At 44.3% G+C, this 27192-nt stretch overlaps 1 protein-coding gene across 6 annotated transcripts in view; it reads left to right on the forward strand.

Annotated features, from left to right (window-relative positions):
• The window catches only part of NIPAL3 (NIPA like domain containing 3), a 67565-nt gene continuing 40373 nt past the window's right edge, over nt 1-27192 (forward strand). For 3 of the 6 annotated variants that reach the window (XM_027575978.2, XM_027575735.2, XM_027575916.2), the window contains exons 1-3: nt 1-125; nt 4256-4383; nt 4802-5125. In XM_027575978.2, the coding sequence (XP_027431779.1) occupies nt 5033-5125 (93 nt within the window). In that variant the 5' untranslated portion in view covers nt 1-125; nt 4256-4383; nt 4802-5032. Of the gene's footprint in view, nt 189-4255; nt 4384-4801; nt 5126-21504; nt 21743-27192 lie in introns of those variants that run through there. The other 3 variants (XM_027575650.2, XM_027575824.2, XM_027576061.2) reach the window with 3 other exon arrangements.

Genomic DNA, 27192 nt, shown 5'->3' on the forward strand with positions numbered 1-27192 from the left:
GCAGCACTCGGGCAGCTCCTGAGTTGAGGAAGGAATGAAGGAGGCTGTGCCTCCGGGTTGCGCGGAGAGTCCAAGTCATTTCTCAGAAACCTGAGATAGGTGGGCCTTAGAGGAGACACCGCCCGGTGAGTAGTGATTAAACCTGAGACAGGGGGGACTTCAAATCAGCCTTCGTTTTTTCAGGAAAGGTAATGCATTTGGAATCATCTGACGCCGCCTAGTACAAATACCCTTCCTTCTTGCTGTCACCAGCCTTGCGGGTCTGAGTCTCGCTGCCTCGGAATGGTTTTTTTCCCCGTTTTTGCAGGGGGGCATGGGTTTGCCTTAATATAGGTGATGGCAGGCTTTACCAAATCAGGAAGTGAAATGCAGTAACTTTGCCAAAATTATTCCTCTACACGCCGGCTCGGGCTTCCTGGCAATAGCCGATGGTGGAGTTAGCAGGTGGGATACGGGGAGGCATTCTTGATCTACATTGTCTGCTGGAAGTTATAGTTTCCAGCTCAGTGGGAGGGGAGGACTGTAACCCAGGAAAAGGAAAGGGCTTGGCGTAACTGGCACTCACCACCAGCCAGAAGCCCAATCGTCAGGTGGTGGGAAAGGGCGTGTTTTACTGATTTTTTTCAGATAGAGCCAAATTCTTTTTTTTATAAGTTTTTATTGTTATGTTAATCACCATACATTACATCATTAGGTTTTTTTTTTTAAGATTTTATTTATTTATTTGACAGAGAGAGAGACAGCGAGAGAGGGAACACAAGCAGGGGGAGTCGTAGAGGGAGAGCAGGCTTCCCGCCGAGGAGGGAGCCTGATGTGGGACTGGATCCCAGGACCCTGGGATCATGACCTGAGCCGAAGGCAGACGCTTAACGACTGAGCCACCCAGGCGCCCACATCATTAGTTTTTTTTTTTTTTAAAGATTTTATTTATTTATTTGAGAGAGAGAGAATGAGAGATAGAAAGCACTAGAGGGAAGAGGGTCAGAGGGAGAAGCCGACTCCCTGCTGAGCAGGAAGGCCGATGTGGGACTCGATCCCGGGACTCCAGGATCATGACCTGAGCCGAAGGCAGTCGCTTAACCAACTGAGCCACCCAGGCGCCCCCCACATCATTAGTTTTTGATGTAGTGTTCCATGATTCATTGTTTGTGCATAACACCCAGTGCTCCACGCAGAATGTGCTCTCTTTAATACTATTCACCAGGCTAACCCATCCCCCCACCCCCCTCCCCTCTAGAACCCTCAGTTTGTTTTTCAGAGTCCATTGTCTCTCATGGTTCGTCTCCCCCTCTGACTTACTCCCCTTCATTCTTCCCCTCCTGCTATCTTCTTTTTTTTTTCCCTTAACATATAGTGCATTATTTGTTTCAGAGGTACAGATGTGTGATTCAACAGTCTTGCACAATTCACAGCGCTCACCATAGCACATACCCTCCCCAATGTCTATCACCCAGCCACCCCATCCCTCCCACCCCCCACCACTCCAGCAACCCTCAGTTTGTTTCCTGAGATTAAGAATTCCTCGTATCAGTGAGGTCATATGATACATGTCTTTCTCTGATTGACTTATTTCACTCAGCATAACACCCTCCAGTTCCATCCATGTCGTTGCAAATGGCAAGATCTCGTTCCTTTTGATGGCTGCATAATATTCCATTGTGTATATATACCACATCTTCTTTATCCATTCATCTGTCGATGGACATCTTGGCTCTTTCCACAGTTTGGTTATTGTGGACATCGCTGCTATAAACATTGGGGTGCACGTACCCCTTTGGATCCCTACATTTGTATCTTTGGGGTAAATACCCAGTAGTGCAATTGCTGGATCGTATGGTAGCCAGATAGAGCCAAATTCTAATACAAACCCTACTCTTAGCAGCCATGAGCTGTGGTCCTCTCATCTGTCCAACCTGCTCTGTGGGTTGGTGAAATAATTCATTGAGATAAGGTCGGGGGGTGGAATGGAAGCAAGTACCTAGAATTATCTTTACTTTTTTGAGTCAATGACCCTGTTCTTATTGATGGCTGTGAGGGCCTCAGAATTAAGGGGTCGCTTGCCTCTTGGGCATATGTCTCAGGGTTGTGAGTTCAAGCGCCCATGTTGAAAAAAAAAACAGACTTTGTAGTAGAATCCAAATTTGTGTGGATTTTTTTTTTTTTTTTTTTTTTTTTTTTTTTTAATGTTCGAGGACTTCAGAGAAAGCCTTAGCACTCTGGTAAGGTGCTCTGGCCATGCCTCCCAGAACCCTAGGAGCATATACTTCATCTTTCTTCCTTATTTGGTAGAAAAGCTTGACCTGTGCTAAAAATTATCCAGCCCGATAAAGTGAACAATGACAGTCCGAATTAGTGTCATTGCCGATTTGTGCTGAAAAAGTGCTTTGAAGGCAGAAAAGGAGATTCACTAGGTAAACAGTGTGTGCCTTAAAAGGGAGAGCAACTTGCAAAGGTTCCTGCAAAGCTTTCTGTCCTAACTCCTACCTAGCTGAGGGAAAGCCTCCTGCCTTTGCAGGGGATGCCTCAGAGGCCTTTGCCCTGAGGCAAAGAGGGAAGCTGCTTTTTAAAAGGGAATTAAATGACTGCAACGACTCCACAAACAAAAGCAAAAACAGACGCCCACCTGAACAAAGCAGCTGGTCCAAAGAAGGTTAGGAGGCCTGGGTTTCCATCACCCCATTGGCATGTCCTCAAGGCCTGTTTGCTTTCTCTGGCATCCTGTAGGCGGGGCTGGCTACTGCTGTTGTATCTCTGGAGTTGTGGTTGATTAGGCCTGAGTGAGCCATTCCATTCTTGACCTCCAGCTGCCCCAGGTGTTCCACAGGCCTACCTTTAGCCAGTCAGTAGGTATGTTTGGAGGTCACCATGCCGGGCTCTGGGCCGGAACTTGGCAAGCTGCAACTGAACAGGGGATTCAGCAGACACCCTCCCAGTTTGGGCTCCAGTGCCCCCTTCAGGTCCAGGCCAGGTTGAAAGCCTGCAAGGGTCTCTCGGAGGTCTCTCCCCGGGCCACTCTTTACTATATTCAAAACATTAAAATACATAAATTTAACACTGTCATGCTCTTCACCCACACAAAGAAGTATAGTGAAGAATAATTACACTTTTCACGAGATTGCAAATATTCATAGGTCTTTACAGTCAGGGAGGTCTGGTTCTGGGATGTGAGTTATAAAATTGTCTGATGAGTGTACCTTGTATATATTGTATATATGTACCATATGTATATGTGTATATATATAATTAAGGTATTGAATATACAGCGAATGTATAATGTCATCTGGAGGCAGCAGCAATAATTTAATTTTGAGGCCCTTCAACAAAGTGAGACCTGAGCCAAATGGTCTTCTTGGCTGCCCCGGTGCTAAGCCCTGCATCCAGTGTCTCCTAGATGCTGGACACAGTGTTAGCCCTGTGACATATGACTGTGCTGTTCACCCCAGGAATGAGGATTCCTGGGGGTAGGGCTAGATAACAGAAGGAACTGGAAGTTACAGCACTCAGAGGCAACTTTCTAAAGCCTTAGGAGCATAGCAGAGGCTGCATCTGTTTGACACATAGTAAGCCTTCCATAAATATTTGTTGCATGAATCCATGAAAGAAAGGAATATCTGTGGGTAAATTCAATAATTAAACTGATGAGAATAAAATTAATACTAATAATAGCTGCCATTCATTGGCCATTTGCTGTGCATGCATTTTACACGCATTATTTCATCAAATTCTCACAACAACCCTGAGGGGTGAGATAGGAATGTTATTTGTATTTTACAGCAGAGGAAACTGCCTGGAAGGTTAAATGACTTGGCCAAGGCAAACAGGTAGCATATAACAGATCAAAAGCTGTAACATTTTTATATTAAAATAAACACTGAGTGGTGTCTGGGTGGGCTCAGTCAGTTAACCATCTGACTCTTGATCTCAGCTCAGGTCTTAATCTCAGGGCTGTGAGTTCAAGCACCCACGTTGAAAAAAGAAACAAACAGACTTTGTAGTAGAATCCAAATTTGTATGGATTTTTTTTTTTTTTTTTTTTACTGTATGAGGACCTCAGAGATAGCCTTAGCACTGCAGTAAGGTGCTCTGGCCATGCCTCCCAGAACCCTAGGAGCATATACTTCATCTTTCTTCCTTATTTGGTAGAAAAGCTTGACCTGTGCTAAAAATTACCAGCCCGATAAAGTGAACAATGACAGTCTGAATTACTGTCATTGCCGATTTTACTTGAGGCCACACTATTACCCCCACTTTACAGATGAGGCACCTGAGTCTCCCAGAGCTGATGTGATCCGGTTACATGGGTCTTCTCTCGGCACCCACTGTTACCTCACCTGTGCTCGACTGACCCTGGGTAGCAGCTCGGTTCTTCCACCACCCGCAGAGGTAGCTTTTCTTCTCATTCTTTCTTCCCTAAGTCAGAACACAGATGGTTCCTGTTTTGTGGCAGCAGGACATTTTTTTGGAGGCCCGCAGAGGTAGACAAGGGCAGTATCCCACCTCTTATGTGTAGGGGAGCCTCTGGAAAAGGGAGGATTTAAATCAGGATGTGATGGGAGGAAAGAAACAGGGGGAAGAGAAAAGGTGAGTTTTATGGGGGGGCGGGGGGGGGAGGAAAGGGTCTGAGGTAGATGAGCCACATCTTTATTAAGGGAGCCAAAGGCATGATGCAATTTTTTTAAGGGCTTCACTTCTCATGATAGGTTGGTTTTTGTCCTCATAGTATTCCCTCCTCGGGTAACAAGGATGGGCTCTGTGTCACATTGTACATGCATTTTTTTAATGCTCCTCCCCACCCCCCTAGAGCACCGCCAGGATAAGGAATTGCACCCTTGTCCGTCTGCTTGGGAGAGACAGAACTGGGCACTTCTCTGCGTGGAGGTGAGGGAGAAGCTGTCAGCCAGCCAGAAGAGCCTTGAAGTCCTCCGATGGCTGGTGGGAGGAGGTGAACACCGCCAGGGAAGATGGTCTCCGGTTGTGGCCCCGCGTAGCAACAGCTCCCCGGCCAGGGCCAGGGATGTGCCTCTAGAGCACCATGGACCGAGCCCACAGCGCAGCCCTGCAGCTGCACCAGCTGCCGCCCACAAGCAGCGCCGACCCGCTCAGCGAGCTTTCCTTCTCCTACAAGGCAAGAGCTTTTGTGGTTTTGAACTGTTGTGTTTTTCTAACAAGAGAGTAACGCAGCATAGCGCTGGCTAACAGATGTGTCCAGGGGCTGTGTGCCTGTCACTGGCAGAAACGGGCAGCGCCCCCCCCCCCCCCCGTAGGAGAACGTGTAATCCAGAGGAAAGACACGCTCATGGAAATACATAAAAATAGGGGGTTAGAGAAAGACATAAAAATTGCAAGGTAGAGAAATATTTTTAAAGGGATGCTTTCCCATTTGGAAGATCTGTTGTTGTTGTTGTTGTTTAAATCACCTACTCTGTTACTTGGAGACAAGCTTTGTTCATATTTCAGGATATTTCCTTCCTGTCTTTTTTTTGGTGTTACACATTTGGCACCAGATTGTACAGAAAGTTTTGCATCTTGGTTGTTTCACTTAAGCCTGTGTGTGGGGTATTTCCCCATGTGGTGATTTAACGCATACTTTTTTTAATTTTTTTTTAAAGATTTTATTTATTTATTTGAGAGAGAGAGAATGAGAGATAGAGAGCACGAGAGGGAAGAGGCTCAGAGGGAGAAGCAGACTCCCTGCTGAGCAGGGAGCCCGATGCGGGACTCGATCCCAGGACTCCAGGATCATGACCTGAGCCGAAGGCAGTCGCTTAACCGACTGAGCCACCCAGGCACCCCACGCATACTTTAAAAAATATATATATATTTTATTTATTTGACAGAGAGAGAGAGACAGCGAGAGAGGGGAACACAAGCAGGGGGAGGGGCAGAGGGAGAAGCAGGCTTCCCGTGGAACAGGGAGCCCGATGTGGGGCTCAATCCCAGGATCCCGGGATCGTGACCTGAGCGGAAGGCAGATGTTTAATGACTGAGCCCCCCCAGGTGCCCCTAAAGCATACTTTTTGAATGATTGCCCAATAATCTGTTGAGTTGCCATATCAAAATTTTCTGGACAGATTCCCTATTGCTGGCTGTTCAGGTTGTTTCTAAGCTGGGGTGACTGTAAACAGTGCTGCTGCGCATGCTCCTTTGCTATTTCTAAGAATTGGCTGGCCTGGCAGGGGGGGTCTGGTGCCTGGTGAGCGAGGCCACACATGCCAGAGCATCAAGCATACAGAACATAAGAAAATACAGTTAATACAGTTGGTTCTGTGATGAATGGATGCCAAATAGACAAAAACAGAATCTAAGAAAACACAGAACACTCTCCCAGATGAGGCTTCTAGTAAGTTTCCATTTTAATTACAAATTAACTCAGTTACTTATTACAGAAATACCTTCGTGCCAGAGCAGAGATAAATCAATCATGGTGACTCTACCAACAAGAAGAACTGAGGCGGGAGGAGGCGCCTGGGTGGCACAGTGGGTTAAGCTTCTGACTCTTGGTTTCGGCTGAGGTCCTGATCTCAGCGTTGTGACATCAGACCCGCGTTGGGCTCTGCACTCAGCATGGAGTCGGCTTCAGACTCTCTCTCCGCTCCCCCCCCCCCGCCCCTCCCTGCTGTGTGTGCACGCGCGCTCTCAAATAAATAAATCTTTAAAAAAAAATAAAATAAAAAAGAATTGAGGTGGGAGACAAGCACATGGGCAAAGTTAGGAACTAACTGAAGTTCCGGGGCCGGGGGGCGGATAAAGGGAAGAAGACCTGGGTTCCAGTCCCTGCTCTGCTTCTTCCTAGCTGTGTCATTGGACATATGGCTTAGCCTCTCAGAGCTTCTGTTATGGGTAGAATGGTGTAGTAATACCTGCCTCCATCCCGCATCCCTGCAATCATGTGGATCAATGAAAAAGCACCTAGCCCATGCAGGAGGCAGAAGTGCCTGTCGTTACAAAGAGGAGCAGATGAAGGTGCTTAAAGCAGAGGAAGGTGTACTTAATTCTGCCTGGGGAAGTTGTTTTCCTCCTCCTTGATTTTGTTATGGCTATTTTGGTTGCAAGGAATAAAAACCCATTTCAGAGGCGATGAGGCAAAAGAAAAAACTATTAGAAGACTACAGGGTAGCTCCTAGAACCAGAGGTAGCGAGGACAGTGGAGATTGGAAGGATCGGGACTCTTAGCCCACCTTGGAAGGAGGGAAGACCTGATTGGCCAGCTTGAGTCAGGTGTCTACCCTGGTCCAATCTGTGGCGGGCAGGGGGGTGGAGTCACACAGCGAACAGGTTTCTGGGGGTTCCGTGCCTGTGGGTGGCCCTCAGTGGAAGGTGGTTATATGGGCTGGGCAGGCTGCCCCGAAGTCATCTATCTTTGGGGCAAGGAAAACATTAAGAGGGCTCAAGTCCAACTCGATCAGTGGGGTGAAGTCAGTAGCAAGCCGTTTGCCCTGAATGGCAGCCCTGCTCTCTGCCCTGGTTGTTGGGATGGGGAGGGTGGGGGGTGGTGTGGTGTGGAGGGGGGATTTGTGAAAGAGAGGCCAGGAGGCCAGCTGCAGAAGGCAGCGTAGCCTGGGGTCCCTGGAGGCTTGGCCTCAGCCCGGAAGAGTCGGGCTTCAGTCTCTTCTATTCAGCAAACAGGCATTTCGGCTGAGCACCTGCTATCCATGCCTGGGAGGGGGCTCTATAAATAATTGAGCTATCTCTTCCCGGAAGGGGTTTACAGTCTAGGGAGGGGGAGCTATTTCTGTCAGTACCTTACCCTTCAGGACAGAATTTGATAAAAAGATGGGAGATACAACAGGTGTTAAGAGCATGGCCTTTAGAATCAGAGACCTGACTTCAAACTCCAGCTTTCTCGCTTTCTATCATTATAACTTGGGGGAAAGCTGTGCAGCTCTTCTGCAGCTCAGCTTTAAATCCATCCTACAGGGGTGGTTACGAGGATGGCCTGAATGTGCAGATGAAGGAAACTGAAGCTGCCTGCACCATCCCCTGTTTCTACTGATAGAAATCCTACCTATCCTTTCAGCTCCAGCTCAGGTATCACCTTTGGCAGTTTTCCTGGCAGGAAAATACAGGTCCTTTATCATGCTTCCGTAGCCAATTCCAATTACTATAGTAATCATCATGATCATAATGGCAGTGAACATTGGTTGAGTGTTTACTATATGGCCGGGACTGTGCTGATCCCCACAAAGCCCCATAAGGTAGATACTATTATAATCCCATTTTACATATTGGGAAGCTGGCACAGAGAGGTTAATTAACTTATCCAAGGCCACACAGTCAATAGGTAGTAAAGCTAGGATTCGAATTGAGTCTGTGCGTTGCCAAGGCCCTTGCTTTTATCCACCAGCTTTTATCCACCACTCCCCGCATTGTGCCAGCCATTCTGCAAGGCCCCTTCTCTCCCTGACATTGGTTATTAGGTGTTGAAATAGCAATCCTGGGGAAGATAATGCCTCCCCTACTGGAGAAGGTAAGTGTCAGGGAGCTGGCCTGAAGCCAGGTTACAGGGCAGCAGAGCCTGGTTCAACCAGACTGATGCATCTCTTGTATTTGAATGTGAGTAATCCTCAGAGCAAGCCAAAATGCAGTTTATACTTAGCTCTTGGCAGTTGCAAGCCCAAGGGATTGTGGGAGGTCAGTTTAAATAGCAAGTGATGACTGGTCTTATCACCGTAGTGTTTAAATAGAGGCTCTCGTTGGCAGATGTTGGAACTGGAGATTTGAGCTGGTTTCACTCAGATACCACCATCCAAGCAAGGTTTCCCGCCTCTGTGACCTTTGGCTGCTTTTCTGGAAACCGTTCTTTCCCAGAGTTGCAGCTGATAAAAGATCAATTCTTGGAGCCAGAAGGGTCCTTAGAGCTGTTGCTAATAATAGTGATAATAAAAAAGGAAATTTTAAAAATAATAGTCACGAGCTAGAATTGTGTTAGTATTTTTTATGTGCTGGGTGGTCTTTCAACACGTGCCTTATATCATGTAACGTGACAATCCGTGAGCGTTTACAGTCACTCCATTTTTCAGAGGGGCAGCTGAGGCCCAGAGAGTTACAGTAACTTTCCTGGAGTCACACAGCAGTAAGTGGCAATGGCAGGACCCCAGCCCAGAATTGCTGGTCTTCAACGTCGACGAAGTGACTTTGGTCTTGCTGCCCCACCCTTGACATTGAGGTCTGTTGACGCCACGCCGAGAAAACCCCTGAGTCTGAAACCTTGCTGCCTGCTTCTAGTGTTGCCCTGAGCCTACTTCCCTCACTAGTGGCACTTCCCATTCCGAGACTGCGCTATGAGTACAGTGGCTGGAAGTCCTGGCTTCATGTCCATGTATATTAATAGAGCCTCCTTTATTCTCACAGTGTCCCAATTGGGCCTACCTATGTCCCAAAGACAAGGTTCCTGAGAGTTGGGAGACCTCACTACTACCTCACCTGCAGTATATTGGAGACCAAAGTGTTGGGAGGACCTGATCAGGTCTGGCCTTTTCCCTTTCCTGCTCTGTGACTTTGGCCAAGTCTTGGTCCTTCTCGGGTAGTTGAGATCCTCCACTGACAGCAGCCCCCGCTGAGGTATTTGCCTTCAAAATGAGGATGGCCCTTGCCTCCTTCCCCCCCTCCCTTCCACCTCAGTGGACTCTGCCCAGTGAAGTCGAGAGCCAGTTGGGAGCCGGACTAGATGTGGCCTCAGACGCACCCTCCCCATCTGACATTGTGGGTGAAGGAACTCAAGAACCAGAGATATCGCAGGTGAGGGCGCTGGCCTAAGGCCAGCACCAGGTGGTTCTCACAGCCCGCCCCTCAGTGGGAAACCATTGTTTCACTCTGGGACAGAGTCCAGGGTCGAAGCCCTGCTCTGGGTTAGCCGTCCACGTACGTGTGCTTGTTGAACGCTTACCACTTTAGATAACTTCTGTGAACACACCTGGTGTGGTTCCTCTGCAGAAGAGGAACACGGTGGCTTGTCCAGAGGCGGAAGCCACCCAGGCAGGGGCCCTCACTTCCCTCCCTGCCAGCAGACCCAGACACCGCCATTTTACAGTTCTCAAGCTCTGGGCTCTGGAGGAGGGGCTTCATGTCAGGAGCTCTGCGCACCTCAACTCTTTGGCCAGACACTTGAGGGCTGCTAATAGGTGTATGTTCAAACTGTGTAACCCCTGGGCCGGTGGCATCGCCTTTGCTTGACTTTAAATGCTCATAAAATTGAACGAAGCACCACTTCACAAGGGCTTGGGGCATAATTAACATTGATGAAGCCCTTTGAAATGCCTGGATGAAAGGACATTTAATTATATTGCGCTGTTACTAACCAGGTCTGTCCGTAGCCAGTCATTATGCATGGAGATGACTATGCTTGTGGAAATGGCCTTTAAAAGAAACCTCAGCTGCCCATGTCACTGGTGGGAATGGAGCACTTACGAGGCGGGGTTATTTTTTTTCCTAATTCACTTTGCCACCTTTAAAGGACACCTGAGAGAACACAGCAGGAGATGGTCTGGAGGAGTAGTTACCATCAGGAGACTGGAAATCAGGCCTCGAGCCACACAAATCCTCCCCATCCCCACCTTGGGCAAGTTCTTGCACTTCTCTGGGCCTTCCTTTGTTCATGTGTAAAGTCCTTCCGACTTGTGTGCAGAAATTCAGACTCATAATAGTCCCCACTTCGTCAGTTGGTTGTGGCCCAAAGGCAAGGCATGGAAAGGGCTTTGCACCACACCTAACATGTAGATATGAAAATACTCCAGAAACACCCACCTTTATTATCATAGTAACCTTGCGGGTTAAGTCTTTCAACCATTTATCATTATCGTAGGTAAACTGAGTTTCTGCCTGAGCACCTGTCTGTTCCCCAGATCTCTGCCTCCGTGAGGCTGAGGTTCTTGCTCTGTATTCTTAATGAGCCACCCTTAGTGAAGGGCTTCCTTTGGGGTCTTCAGACTTGACCCTCTAAAGAAACACCGTGTATCGCCTCACTCATTCCTTTGGTTGACATCTGAAACTTAAAACTTGTGTTACAAGTTTATATTTGCAAAGTATGTCATTTCTGGCACATTTTAATACTAGTATTTTTTTTATAGCCCCTGGAATATAAAGCCCACTTGATACCTACCATCAGCCTTCTGAAAAAGCTCTTCCTTAGCAGTTGGAAATTTTACATCATTCCTTTTTCTCCTTAATTTTGTATTTCCCTTATGTTTCCCCCACAGGATTTTGTCCCCGAAGAGTGTCTATCTTTTAACACTTAAACATTTTATGGACACTTATCATACTTCTCTACAAGAAGGAATGTAAAATATGCACTCAAATTTCACTTTTTAATATTTTCTTTTGACATAAGGTTTGTGAAATAACAAAAATTCAACTAAGTAAATTTTGAAGCTCTAACTGGCTTTATTAATTGATTCATGAATCAGGCAGCATCCCATCTAGCAAGTGGAGGGGAGCTCCAAAGGGCTACAGAAAGAGAAGAGGTCTTTTTTTTTTTTTTAAGATTTATTTATTTGAGAGAGTGTGTGTGCATGTGTGTGCAGGGGGCAGGGCAAAGGGAGAGAAAGAAACTGCAGACTCCCGGCTGAGTCCAAAGCCTGGCATTGGGCCCCATCGCATGACCCTGAAATTATGACCTGAGCCAAAATCAAGAGTTGGACACTTAACTGACTGAGCCACCCAGGTGCCCTGAAAGGGAAGACTTTTTAAACTCAAGACAAAGTTATAAACAGAAAAAAGAATTACTTCAGGTGAAGTGACTTTCCTTTGGGGACAAAAGAGTCTTATTAGATGGATTACCTTATCTTCCTTTGGGGGATAGAGAGGCCCCATGTGACAGATTACCTTACTGGTGCTGATCAGAAGATTCCTGACCAGTTAAGATTACCTTCCTGGAGGAGGTTAGAACTTCAGTAAGGTTAGGTATTTAGGCCCAGTTTGGTGATTTGACTAAGTGATGCCATTTTGGGCCTCAGGCTTTCTTTTTAACAGGTTTGGAAGTACTGACTCAATCCAGAAGTTCTTTATTCATACAATTGAATAAAAGCAATTGGTGAATGCAATATATAGTTTTATAATAATTATTAAGCATAAAATAACATTGTATTAGGAATGAATATCTGAGAAGAATGGGACTTTTTTTCCCCCAATATTCAAGAAAAATGTTACTGATTGCTAGAATGAGACAGATTTTAACATCAGTTCTGTTGCAGGTTTTGGGCCTTATAGCTGAGGTGCTGAGAACGTGTTCACCTAAGTACCTGCAATGGAAAGAATGTTCTTATAGAAGCATCCCTAAATTCTTTCAAGTCCTCCCAAGTTATGTGCTAAAAATCGCATAGTGATGGGGCACCTGGGTGGCTCAGTCAGTTAAGCTTCCAACACTTGATCTCAGCTCAGGTCTTGATCTCAGGGTCATGAGTTCAAGCCCCGTGTTGGGCTCCGTGCTGGGTGTGAAACCTACTTAAAAAAAACACATAGTGATAAACTATTTTTATTGACTTATCAGCTAACAATATGAGTAGAGCATCCTTTATTTTTCTGCAAAACAAAGTACTGTATACAGTTAATTTAAAACAGGATTTATTTTGCTTTCACAATATAGGTTCCCTTCCCTTCTAGATTCTTCCATTCTAGATTCTGCTGGTCTAATAATTAAATTGACATAAGACAGATTCACAGGAGAAAAATATAATTTCATACATATGGGAGCCACAAAGATATGATGCTCAAAGAAGTAACCAAAGCAGGCAGCTTTTATACCTTTTAGACAAAGAAACAATAAATTTGTGACGAATTGAGAAAGGGGTTTGGGCTCGGGGTAATAAATTAATGAGGTAGTAACAAGGTTTGTTTATATAGTCTTCTTGACCCTAAATTTCCTATCTCTGGTGATAAGGATGTCTCGTTTCCTCCTGGTACATACTGGGAAAATACCTTTCACAGGGGAGATTTATTTCCTGCTTTCAGGGGGACAAAAGGGGACTCAGAGTACCCTTCTTGTACTGACTGTTTCTTAAGTAATTTTAATTCAAAATAATCAATATGCCAAAATGACATATTTTGGGGTGGTGTGTTCTCCTCAACAGTTTCTGTGAAGTTTACCAAAAAGGCATTATCAATTATGCTGATAAATTTTCACTTAGAGGCACATTGGATTAACCTCTCTAATCTAGAAAGGGTTGGGGAAATAGACATCTGTTAATTTTACTACACCATTGCCTATACTGTATTGCAATACATATATTTTATTTAAAAATATTTTTTTAAATAAGCTCCACGTCCAGTGTGGGGCTTGAACTCAAAACTCTGAGATCAAGAGTGGCATGCTCCACTGACTGAGCCGGCCAGGTGTCTCAGTACTGTTTTCAATAGTATACATACTATACATATAATACTATAGTATCTATACATACAATACATACATATAAATACTGTAGTATTTGTAGACACAAATGTAATTATAAATGCTTTATCACATGTTTGAATATGGTAATTATAATCCCCAGCACAACCACTAAGAAAATAACTCAGAAATAAGTAGTGAAGGAAATGATAAGGGAATTAAAATGGTACTGTAGAGGGGCGCCTGGGTGGCTCAGTCAGTTGAGTGTCTGACTCTTGGTTTCAGCTCAGGTCATGATCTTATGGGTTAAGAGATCAAGTCCCACACTGGGCTCTGTGCTCAGCAGGGAGTCTGCTTGAAGATTCTCTCCCTCTGCCCCCCTCCCTGCTCAAGTGTGCATGCTCTCTCTCTCTCTCTCAAATAAATAAATCTTTTTTAAAAAAATGGTACACTAGAAAATATCTGTTTAACTCAAAAGAAGGCAGTAATGGAGAAACTGAGGAACAAAAAGAGACATGACATGTAGAAAACAAAACAGCAGAAATCCTTCCTTATCAGTAATTACAGTAAATGTAAATGACTTAAACTCTCCAATTAAAGGGGAGAGATTGACAGAATAGATTTTTTAAGAAACATAATCCAAGTATATGCTATTTACAAGACACTCACTTTAGATTCAAAGACAAAAATGAGGGGATTGCCTGGGTGACTCATTCAGGTAAGCATCCAACTCTTGATCTCAGCTCAGGTCTTGATCTCAGGGTCATGAGTTCAAGCCCCGCATTGGAGCCCACTTAAAAAAACAAACAAACAGGGGTGCCTGAGTGGCTTAGTTGGTTAAGTGGCTGCCTTCAGCTCAGGTCATGGTCTCAGGGTCCTGGGTTCGAGTCCTTCTTTAGGCTCCCTACTCAGCAGGGAGCCTGCTTCTCCCTCTCCTCCCTGCTCATGCTCTCTGTCACTATCTCTATTTCTCTCAAATAAAAATTTTTTTTTAAAGGGAGGGTAAAAAAAGGCGAAAAGATATTCCATGCAAACAGTAACCAAAAGAGAGCTGGACTGGCTATACTAACATTAAACAAAATAGACTTTAAGATGAAAATTGTTATGAGTGACAAAGACATTATATAATGGTAAAAGAGTCAATCTATCAAGAAGATATAACAATAATAATATATATACCCAAATACATGAAGCAAAAATTGACAGAATGGAAAGAAGAAATAGGCAGTTCAGCACTTACCCCACTAGCAGGAGATTGGTAAGGAAATAGAAGACTCGAACAACACTACGAACCAATTAGACCCAACCGTCATCTATAGAACATCACACCCAACTGTAGCAAAATACCCATTCTTCTCAATGGCATATGGAACATTCTGTGGGATAGAGCATATGTTGGGCTACAGAACAAATGTGAATAAATTTAGAAGACTGAAATCATACAAAGTATGTTCCCTGATCACAATGGAATAAAATAAGAAATCAATAACAAAAGGAAATTCCTAACAATAAAGTGGGAAGTTGACAAATATGTGAAATTTATTTTTTTTAATATTTTATTTAATAGAGAGAGAAAGAGCACAAGCTGGGAAGGGGGGCAGAGGGAGAGGGAGAAGCAGGCTCCATGCTGAGTAGGGAGCCTGATGCGGGCTCGATCCCAGGACCCTGAGATCATGACCTGAGCCGAAGGCATACGCTTAACTGCTTAAACGACTGAGCCACCCAGGCAGCCCCGTAAATATGTGAAATTTAAACAACACACTCCTGAATAACCAGTGGGTTGGTGAAGACATAGGGGAATTTAGAAAATACCTAGAGACAATCTCATCCTAATATTCACATGGTGATGCAGAGAACCCCAAGTAGCCAAAGCAGTCTTGGAAAAAGAACAAAGTAGGAGGATTTCAACTTCTTGATTTCAAAACTTACTGCAAAACTACAGCAATCAAAACAATGTGGTACTGACATAAGGATAGACCTACAAATCAATACAGAGTCTGAATATAAACCAACACATCTATGGTCAATTGATTTTCTACAAGGGTGCTAAGACCACTCAGTGAGGAAAGAATAGTCTTTTCAACAAATGATGCAGGACCAACTGGATATCCACATGTAAAAGAATGAAGTTGGTCTCCTTCCTCACATCATGTACAAAAATAACTCAAAATAGATCAAATACCTAAATGTAAGAGTTAAAACTATAAAATTCTTGGAAACACAGATAGAGGCACACCTTGGAGACATTGCAAGTTTGGTTCTGGATCATCACAATAAAGTGAATATCACAGCAAAGTGAGTCAAATGAATTTTTTGGTCTCCTAGTGCGTATAAAATTATGTTTATACTATACTGTAGGCTATTACATGTGCAATAGCATTATGTCTAAAAAACAATGTACATACCTTAATTTATACTTTAGGGGCACCTGGGTGGCTGTCGGTTAAGTGGCTGACTCTTGATTTCGCTCGGGTCATGGTCTCGGGGTCCTGGGATCCAGCCCCGCATTGGGCTGCACGCTCAGCTGGGAATCTGCTTGAGATTCTCTCCCTCTTCCTCTGCCCCTCCCCCTGCTTGTGCACGCTCTCTCTGTCTGAAATAAATAAATAAATCCTCAAAGAAAATAAATAAAAATACAAATACTTTATTGCTTAAAAATGCTAATCACTATCTGAGCTTCAGCAAGTCACAGTCTTTTTGCTGGTGGAGGGTCTTGCCTCTGTGGTGATGGCTGCTGACTGATCAAGGTGCTGGGTGCTGAAGATGGAAGTGGCTGTGGCAGTTTCTTAAAATAAGAACCCCTCACAGTCAGGCACCTGGGTGGCTCAGATGGTTAAGCGTCTGCCTTCGGCTCAGGTCATGATCCCAGGGTCCCGGGATCGAGTCCCACATCGGGCTCCCTGCTCCTTGGGAGCCTGCTTCTCCCTCTGCTTCTCTCTCTCTCTCTCTCCCTCTGTCTCACATGAATAAATAAATAAAATCTTAAAAAAAAAAAAAAAAGAACCCCTCACAGTCATCCACGAGGGTGGGAATCAGTTTACTCCTGTGAATGTTGATATTTTGACCTCTTTCCATGAATGTTCTTAATGGCATCTCAAATGGTGAATCCTTCCCTGAAGGTTTTCAGTTTACTTTGCCCAGATTCATCAGAGAAATCACTCCCTATGATGGCTATAGCTTAAGAAATGTATTTCTTTTTTTTTTTTAAGATTTTATTTATTTATTTTAGAGAGAGCAGGGAGAGGAGCAGAGGAAGAGGGACAAGCAGACTCCATGCTGAACATAGAGCCTCATGTGGGGCTCCATCTCACAACTCAGATCATGACCTGAGCTGAAATCAGGAGTAGATGCCCAAACTGACTGAGCCGCCCAGGTACCCCAAGAAATGTATTTCTTAAATAATAAGATTTGAAAGTTGAAATTACTCCTTGATCCATGGGCTGCAGAATGGATGATGTATTAGCAGGCATGGAAATAACATTAATCTTGATGTACATCTCCATCAGAGCTCTTGGGTGACCAAGTGCATTGTCAATGAGGAGTAATGTTTTGGAAGAAACCTTTTTTTTCCGTGCAGTAAGTCTCAACAGTGGGCTTAAAATATTCGATAAGCCGTGTTGTGAACAGATTTGCTCTCATCCAGGCTCTGTTGCTCTATTTATAAAGCATAGGCAGAGTAGATTTTTTTTTTTAAAGATTTTATTTATTTGAGAGAGAGAGAATGAGAGATAGAGAGCACGAGAGGGAAGAGGGTCAGAGGGAGAAGCAGACTCCCTGCTGAGCAGGGAGCCCGATGGGGGACTCGATCCCGGGACTCCAGGATTATGACCTGAGCTGAAGGCAGTCACTTAACCAACTGAGCCACCCAGGCGCCCAGCAGAGTAGATTTAGTATAAGTCTTAAAGGCCCTAGGATTTTTGGAATGGCAAATGAACATTGGCTTCAGCTTAAAGTCACCAGCTGCATTAGCCCTTACAAGACAGTCAGCCTGTGCTTTTTTTTAAGTAGGCTCCAACCCCAGAGTGGAGCCCAGTGTTGGGCCTGAACCCACAACCCTGAGATCGAGACTCTAACTGAGATCAAGAGTCAGATGCTTAATCAACTGAGCCACCCAGGCGCCACTGTCCTTTGAAGCTTCTAAACCAGGCATTGACTTCTCCTCTCCAGCTATGAAAGTTCTCAATGGCATCTTGGTCTACATTGCAAATCTGTTGTTTTGTTAGCCACCTTCATCAATTATGAGCTAGATCTTCTGGAGAACTGGCTGCAGCTTCTACATCAGCACTTGCTGCTTCAGCTCCACTTTGTACTTTTATTTTATGGAGATGGCTTCTTTCCTTAAACCTCATGAACCAATCTCTGCTACTTCAGACTTTCCTTTTGCAGCTTCTTCCCCTCACTCGACCTCATAGGATTGAAGAGAATGAGAGCTTTGCTGTGGATGAGGCTCTGGCTTAAGGAATTTGGTGGCTGGTTTGATCTTCTAACCAAACCACTCATACTTTCTCCATATCAGCAATAAGGCTGTTTTGCTTTCTTATCATTCATGTATTCACTGGAGTAGCACTTTTAATTTCCTTCAAGAACTTTTGCTTTGCATTCACAACTTGGCTAACTATTTGGTTCAGGAAGCCTAGCTTTCAGTCCATCTAGCTTTTGAACATGCCTTCCTCACTGAGCTTAATCATTTCTAGCTTTTATTTTTTTAATTGAAAAAAATTTTTAAGTAATCTCTATACCCAATGTGGGGCTCAAACCTACGACCTTGAGATCAAGAGTTGCATGCTCTACTGACGAAGCCAGCCAGGCGCCCCAGTCGTTTCTAGCTTTTGATTTAAAGTGAGAGACATTTGGTTTTTCCTTTCACTTGAACACTTAGAGGCCATTGTAGGCTTGTTAATTGGCCTAATTTCATGATTGTGTCTCAGAACATAGGGAGGCCCCAGGACAGAGAGAGAGACAGGCAATCACTTCTTGATAGAGCAGCCAGAAGATACAAAGCATTTATTGACTAAGGTCATTGTCTTATATGGGCATGGTTCATGGCACCCCAGAACAATTACAGTTATAACATCAAAGATCACTGATACAGATTACCTTAACAAATATAATAATAAAGCAAAGTGCACTAAAGGAAAGCACAGTGAAACAAGGTATGCCTGTATAAATTTTTGTGAACTTGGATTAGGATTAGTTTTCTTTTCTTCTTTTTTTTTAGAAAAAGAAAAAAAAAACTGGTCTATGGCCATACCACCCTGAACACACCTGATCTCATCTGATCTCGGAAGCTAAGCAGGGTCGGGTCTGGTTAGTACTTGGATGGGAGGGGAAAAAAAAAAAAAACTGGATTATGACACCAAAAGCATAGCAACAAAAGAAAAAATAGATAAACTTCATCAAAATTAAAACTTACATACATCAAAGCACTTTATCAAGAATAAAAATATGACCCACAGAATAAAAGAGAATATTTGTAAATCATATATTTGGCAAAAGTTTAGTATCCAAATATATAAAGAACTCTTAAAACTCAAAATTTTCTTTAGTGTGCAGAAGGTTGCACAACATTGTGAGTGTACCAAATGCCACTGACTTGTACTCTTTAAGATGGTTAATGGTCAATTTTTATTATATGTGAGTCTTACCTCAATTTTTAAAAAATAGGCAAAGAAGATAAATGGGTAGTAAGCATGTGGAAAGATGCTCAGCATCGTTAGTCATTAGGGAACTACATTATCAAAACCACAACTGGATACTTCTGCATACCCATTAGGGTGACAATCATAAATTTTTTAAAAAGGAAAATAGTGGGGCACCTGGGTGGCTCAGTTAAGCACCTGACTCTTGATTTCAGCTCAGGTCATGATCTCGGGGTTGTGAGATCAAGCCCCAAGTCAAGCTCTGCGCTCAGTGGGGAGTCTGCTTGAGATTGTCTCTCTCCCTTCCCTCTGCCCTTTCCTCTGGTGTGTGCTACCCACCCCCTTAAAATAAATAAATAAATCTTTAAAAAATAAGTAAAAAGGAAAATAACAAGTGTTGGCAAAGATGTGGAGAAATTGGAGCCCTCCACTGGTGAAATTGTAAATAGGTACAGCCACTATGGAAAACCATTTGAGAGTTTCCCCCCAAAAGTTAAAATAGTTACTGTAGATACCCAAGAGAATAAAAAAATATATGTTTGTATGAAAACTTGTACAAGCATATTAATAACATTCTTTGCAATAGACAGAAAGTGGAGATCACTCAAATGTAACTGGTGAATGGATAAAACAAAATGTGTTATATCCATTGATGGAATATTATTTCACCATAAAAAGGAATGAAGTACGGGTACATATTATAACATATGAACCTTAAAAACATTATGTTCAGTGAAAGAAACCAGACACAACCACATACTGTAGGATTCCATTTATATAAACGGTCCAAAATAAGCAAGTCCCTAGAGACAGGAAGTAGATTAGTGGTGACCAGGGGCCCGGGTACCGGGGAGTGGAGAAGGACTGCTAATGGGTTTGGGGTTCCTTTTTTGGGATGGTGGGAATGCTTGGGATTTAGAGAGTGGTGTGGTTGTACAACACTGATGAAAACTGGTCATTTCGAATATTACGTTGCAAGTGTAGAAATCAGATCTTGCACCCCGTTTGTTGTTGCTGCTTGTTGTGGTTTGTTAGTGTTTCTTGTTTTGTGATTTTTCTAAACTCTCTTTGTAAAGTCTGTGTCCTCTATGTGGGCAGCCTGATGAAGTCTGTTCCTCTTAGTGGTCAGCTTGAGTTTTGACAGTTTCCTTAACCACTTAGAGCTGAAAAAGGGGGAAAAAAAAAAAAAGAGGAAAATACCTCCCCAAATTCTCCCAGTCTTTGCAGATTGGTTGTGTTGGGGCCTTCCACTGCTTAGCCAGGCTGTTTACCACTCACTCTGCCTTAGCCTTTGCTCCCTGCTTGTACCCCACCTGAAGGCCAGCCAGGGGTGAAGGCTACTGTTTTCTCAGGTGTTTTTGGAGCGTGCATCCAGCCCTGGCTACATGCTTGGCCTTTTCAATTCCTCAGTGTGTGTGGAGACTTAAGAAAGCTCTTATCCTCTATGTATCTCTTTTCCCAGACTGTTCCTGCCCAGGCTTTTCCTTCCATCTGTTGCTCATCCTGAGTACTGTCTTTTTCCCCAGGCTGTTACACAGCCTTTAAAGGCTTAGACCATAAACAGCCTAGGAAGCTCTCCCCAGCCCTGGTTATCCCTCCGTGTCAGATAAAACAAAGACAAGCCCTGTGCCAATCCTGCAGGGGTTACCAGACAGTAAAAACCCACAACCACGGTTTAAAAAAAATAATAATAGGTTTCATTTATTGCTCTCTCTGCATCCTTGTGGCTGCCACAGATCTGGGGTGTAAAGGAAGGGAGGCAGGCAATTTAAAATGCCACTGTGTTTTTGTACCATAAAGCAATGGCTTCTTTCTTCACCATGCCTTCCTCTGGTTGTTATACGTTTTTGGCTAGACTGCGGAGTTGTATAAAAATGTGATTCTGATGGGTTTGGCCAGCTCATTAGTTTTTTTCTGAAGGGATGGGTTCCTGAAATTCTCTGTGCCACCACTTTTTCAATGACATCACTCATAACATTGTGAATATACCAAAAACCACTGAATGGGATACTTTAAAAAGGTCAAAATGGTAAATTTTTATGATTTATGAATTTTACCTCAATAAAAAGGTAATGATACATATATATATATACCTTTATATATATATATCTTTATATATATGTACACACACACATATATATACCTTTATATATATATACCATTATACATATATATAATGGTATATATATGCACCTCAATAAATAAAGGTATACTAGGTTTATAGAACGGCCTTAAAGAACATTTAGAGGCAGGCATTAAAATGGGAAGACATTAAAATACCTTAGCTGGGCAAAGAAAGGGGTGGGGGAATTAAGCAGTAGAATCATACACACTTGAATCAGAGGGAAGATGAAAGTCGCCTGTTAGTGATTATCTGGGATAGAATCAGATCTTGAGTCCCAGACAAAAATTGCTGGATCGTTAAGCAACCCTGATTTACTAAGGAAGTGTGTCAGTTAGCTACCGCTGTGTAACAAACCACCTAAAAACCTAAACTTAAAAACAACAACCATTTTACTGCTCATAATTCCATAGGTCAAGAATCTGGACAAGATCCAAAAGAATTGAAATCAGGATCTAAAAGAGATACTAGCACTTCAATATTGATTGCAGTACCTATTCACAATAGTCAAGATGTGGAAATAACCTAAATGCCCATTGATAGATGAATGAAGAAAGAAAACATGATGCATACACACAGTGGAATATTATGCAGCCTTGTAAAAGAAAGACATCCTGCAATATGTGACAACATGGATGAATCTTGAAGACATAATGCTAAGTAAAATAAGTGCTGTGGGCTAAATGTTTGTCACCACCCCCCATTTATATGTTAAAGCCCTAATCCCCAGTGTGATGCTTTGGAGGTAGGAACTTTGGAGATAATTAGCTCATGAAGGTGGGGCCCTCATGAATGAGATTATGCTCTTTTTTTTTTAAGATTTTATTTATTTATTTGACAGAGAGACAGCGAGAGACAGAACACAAACGGGGGGGGGGGGTGGTGGGAGAGGGAGAAGCAGGCTTCCCGCTGAGCAGGGAGCCCAATGTGGGGCTCGATCCCAGGACCCTGGGAGCATGACCTGAGCCGAAGGCAGGCACTTAATGACTGAGTCACCCAGGTGCCCCGAAATTAGTACTCTTATAAGAAGAGATACAGGAAGGGGATAATCTCTCTCTGACATGTGAGGATACACTAAGAAGGTGTACAGCTGCAAACCAGGAAGAGAACTCTAAGCAGGAATAGAATCAGCCAAAACCTTGATCTTGGACTTCCCAGCCTCTAGAACTGTGCGAAATAAGTATTTATTAAGTCACCCAGTCTGTGGTATTTGTTAGAGCAGCCTGAACTAAGACAGTAAGCCAAATACTGTATGATTCCACCTCTATGAGCAGTCTACCAGAGTCAAACTCATAGAATCAGAGAGGAGGATGGTGGTTGCTGGGGCTGGTGGGGTGGGGAAATGGGAGTTGCTGATCCACAGGAATGAAGTCTCAATATGGAAGATGAATACGTTCTAGAGATCTTTGTGCCTATAACAGTACTACATTGTACACCTAAGTGGTTAAGAGGGTAATCTTATGTTAAGTGTTCTTATAATAGTTTTTTTTAAGAAACAAAGAATGTGGGCAGGGCTCAGCAGCAATGACTCATCTTTGCTCCGTATAGTATCGTCTAGGGTACTGGGCCGGGGCTGGGGCTGGGGCTGGAGAATCCGAGATGGAGTTACTCATGCTTGGATCCTCAACTGGGATGGCTTACTCAGCTGGCAGTTGGCTGAGATGGCTGGGCCTGTCTCTTCTCTGGGTGTCAATCAGGCCCACTTGTATATCTGTTTGGTCTTCCACAGGTGCCTCTCTCTTCTTACGCATAGACAGGACTTCTTTATATGTGGTTGAGTTTCCTTCTGTGCAAAAGTAGCAGTTACATGGCCTGAACCCAGAATTCCCCCCCCATCCCCTTGTCATGCTGTTGATCACAAACCCATCCAGGTTCAAGTGTTGGGGAGTTGATGGGAGTTGTGAGAGAAATGGTGGCCATCACTGCAATTTACTACAAATGGTAACCCCAGCTTCAGGACAGTGTAATTGTGAAAGTTAAGGGAAAAAATCCTGCCTCTCCACCAGGCCTCCACTGACACCACCCAGTAGGAGAAGAGTGTTTCATTGCTGCCAGCCAGGGGTAGAGGTCCAGGCTCCCCATGTGGGCTCTTTTCACTCTATGGGGCCAGGGGTGGGGGAGGCCTCATCACTGGACCCCAGATCCCTCCTTGGCTTTCTCTGATAGTCCCAGAATGTGAGTTGAGGTGCCTTGTAATAGCCATGAAAGGTTGGAAATCTAGGCCCCCTACTTGGCTTATGCTGGTGTGGAGTGGGTGGGGTATCTTTTTTTTTTCCTGTGATGTTTGAAACAGCACTTGTCCTAAAGTTTTCTGTCTTGCTTGGCTGCTCATCTCCTGGTCTTTTGATGGTCTTTTGACTAGAGAGCACAGGCTTTTCTTAGAGCTTTTTGATCTATACTCGTTGATACTCCCAGGTTGCCCATTTCTTCAGCTTCAAGTTTGAGGTATGTGAGGTAAAGAGAAGACCCAGGAACCCACCACCATGTCGTTCCTCAGGCCCCCAGCTCGCTAGCCTGTCTGCCTTCTTCTCTCTACCTTTCAGAGTTGTCTTGTGTTTGCTTTATATATAATGTCCAAGGTTTCCAATTGTACACAGCAGGAAGCATAGGAAAAAGTAAGTCTACTCCATCTTGCTGAAAGCAGAAGTTCTGTCATTTGCTTTTTAAATTGAAAGGAATAACAGAATTTATTGTATGTAAACAGCATTAGACGGTTTAAGAGATCAGATTCCTTATATTCGTAAGCGCAATTTATTAGACTTATAAGAATTTCTTAGTTCCTTGGTAAGATTTTATTAAAGGAAACTAGATTCATGAATCTGTTACTTTTATAGCAAATATAATTTTTTTAAGAAACCAAAGTCATGGGGCGCCTGGGTGGCTCAGCCGTTAAGCGTCTGCCTTCGGCTCAGGTCGTGATCCCAGGGTCCTGGGATCGAGCCCCACATCGGGCTCCCTGCTCGGCAGGGAGTCTGCTTCTCCCTCTCCCGCTCCCCCTGCTCGTGTTCCTGCTCTCGCTAACTCTCTCTCTGTCAAATAAATAAATAAAATCTTAAAAAAAAAAATAGAAAGTCATGCAGATAGCCTTTTTTTGCCTGCAAAAGCCATCCCTCTAAGAGGAGAAAGAAGAAATGAACATTCATGCTTAGTAGGAGTGGGACTAATTATAAACGTGTCCCCAAACCATGTGCAGTGAAGCATGGACTCAGGCTCTGTGAGGCAAGTAACAGAAACCAGGTCTTAAGCAAAAAAGACTGGGACTGCTCCCAGAATGGAAGGAAGAGCTAGAAAGGCAGGCTTCTGGAAGTCACGGGCACCAGGATGGCTCCTGGCCTCGCCCAGTCCCGGCCCTGGGCAGCAATGAGCCCAGACTTCTTTCAGCCTTCGTGCTTCTCTGTTCAAGATTTGGACCCCAGAGGGGCACCTGGGTGGCTCAGTCGGTGAAGTGTCCGACTCCTGATTTCAGCTCAGGTCATGATCTCCGTCTGGGTTGTGAGATCGAGCCCTATATCGGGCTTCATGCTGAGTGCGGACTGTGGAGCCTGCTTAAGATTCTCTCTCTTCAGGCGCCTGGGTGGCTCAGTTGGTTAAGCGACTGCCTTCGGCTCAGGTCGTGCTCCTGGAGTCCCGGGATCGAGTCCCGCATCGGGCTCCCTGCTCAGCGGGGAGTCTGCTTCTCCCTCTGACCCTCTTCCCTCTTGTGCTCTCTATCTCTCATTCTCTCTCTCTCAAATAAATAAATAAAATCTTTTAAAAAAAAAGATTCTCTCTCTTCCTCTCCCTCTGCCCCTCCCCCCTCCGAGAGAGATGCTCTCTCGCTCTTAAAAAAAAAAAAAGGGAGAGATAAATATATATAAATATCTCCCAGAGAGAGTTTCTGACCTGCCTGGCTTGGGTCAAGCTTGGTTCATAGGCCCACCGTGGTCCAGGGGAGGACGGAGCACTTGGAATGACAGTCCTAACAAGACCATACAAGGGGGAGTTGGGGGCATGGGGGAGTGCTCCACAGCAAAATCAGGGTGCTATGACCAAAAGAAAAGGAACATGGTTAAGATGGCAGGTATGAGCATCACAGATGCCTGCAGACTTAAGAGTTCTAGAGCCTCAGAGGTTTGGGACACCTGGGGTGGACAAGGAGACCTGCCTGTGAGAGCCTCTAAACTGCAGTGCACTGTGGGCCTCCAAGCAGTGGACCTAGGGTCCAGTGTTTCCCAAACTTATTTAACCATGATGTGCTTTTTGCGTCAGAACTCCATTGACATCTCTAGGAACCCAGTTAGGGAAACCCTGGCCTGGTTATCTCCAGTGACCCTTTCAGCTCTGAGATCCTGTAATCCTACAGGACAGACCTGGTTTCTGCTTAATTCTGTCTGAGAAGAGACAACAAAAACACATAAAACAGGGGTGCCTGGGTGGCTCAGTTGTTAAGCGTCTGCCTTTGGCTCAGGTCATGATCTCAGGGTCCGGGGATTGAGCCCCACATCGGGCTCCCTGCTCAGCGAGAAAGCCTGCTTCTCCCTCTCCCACTCCCCCTGCTTGTGTTCCCTCTCTTGCTGTCTTTCTCTGTCGAATAAATAAATAAAATCTTAAAAAAACAACAACAACACATAAAACAGAGATGGATAAGGACCAAGGAGGTGCAGCTCAGGCTATGAGAGCCGTCTTGGGAAGAAGTGGAAGACCTCTCCCTTGGGTCCATGAGATGCCCCCATTGACCTTCTATTAATGAGTTGTATAAAGTGAAATGAACATAAGTCAGTTTCCTGCCTGGCCTGGTCCTTCACTTGCTTTCTGTTGACAGTCTGGCCCTGACCAGGGCCTTAGGTGAGGGCTGGAAGGTCCCTTGGAGGTTATCTGGGCCAGCATCTACGTTTTCCAGACAGGGACATACAAGCCTGATGAAGGGAGGGGACTCATCTAAGGTCATGCTGTGATGAGGCAGTAAGGATGGACCTAGAACCCAGGTCTCCTGGCTCCCAGCTCAGCGTCTTTCCTTTATTCTGCAATGCTGCCTCTTGCTGAGGGCAAAGTCAAGGACAGCCATGGTGGTTTCCATCAGTAGACACCCCCTCCCTCCTTCCACCTTAACCCACAGCGGACTGCCTTCTTAGCTGTCTAGACCCTCAGCATTCCAGGGAAGAGGGGAGTAGAGGGTCAGAGGGTTGACTTCCTGCCCTACGCTTGCTAATTACCTGTCTTCCAGATGAATTGCAAGACTGTTTGTCTTGTTCACTCTTGATTTGCTAGCGCCCGGCCCAGGCCTTGAAGAACTGGCAGATTTCACAGGGAGGGCAGCCGGGTGGGAGGAATCTCTTGAGCAAAGGGGGAGTTGGAAAAGGCCCATCCTGGGCAGGGAGGATTCATATTTGGCTAAGATAGAACATTCTTTGGTGTTTAGTGGTGAAATAACACTGGAGGGTATGTGGGGGACATAGTATAGTATGGTTTAAATGCTGAGGCAAGTCCCTTTAACCCAGCAGTCCTCCTTCTAAGAATTTATCCCAAGGGAGTAATCCTCATAAATGCACAAAAATGCATGTACTTGGATATTCAATCACAGTGGTGTTTAAAAAAAAAAAGAAACAGACTAAGTGTCCAACAATGGAGAAGCAATGATATAAAATATGGCACATCCAAATGACGAGTTATTTGGTATTTATTTAAAATGATGAATTAGGGGCACCTAGGTGGCTTAGTCAGTTAAGGGTCTGACTTCAGCTCAGGTCATGATCTCAGGATCCTGGGATCGAGCCCCGTGTCAGGCTCCCTGCTCGGGGAGTCTGCTTCTCCCTCCTCCCCTACCCTTCCCCCCCAACTCATGCTCTCTCACTCTCTCGCTTTCAAATAAATAAATCAAATCTTTTTTTAAAATGATGAATTAAATATACCTGAAAGGAGAATGTGTTTATAATATCTTATGTAAAAGAACAGGTTATAAAACAGATAATCTTATTTTTATAAAATAAACTAACATTGTCATTCATATCTGAATTTATGGACAGAAAAAAATTTTATAAGAACAATAAAAGTTTACAAGAACAAAATGTTTGCAATAGTTAGCTCTGGGTTTAGAATTACGGGTGGCTTTTCTATTTTGTTGTGATTGTGAT

Source organism: Zalophus californianus, chromosome 4, assembly GCF_009762305.2.
Source record: "Zalophus californianus isolate mZalCal1 chromosome 4, mZalCal1.pri.v2, whole genome shotgun sequence".
NCBI classification, from domain to species: Eukaryota; Metazoa; Chordata; class Mammalia; order Carnivora; family Otariidae; genus Zalophus; species Zalophus californianus.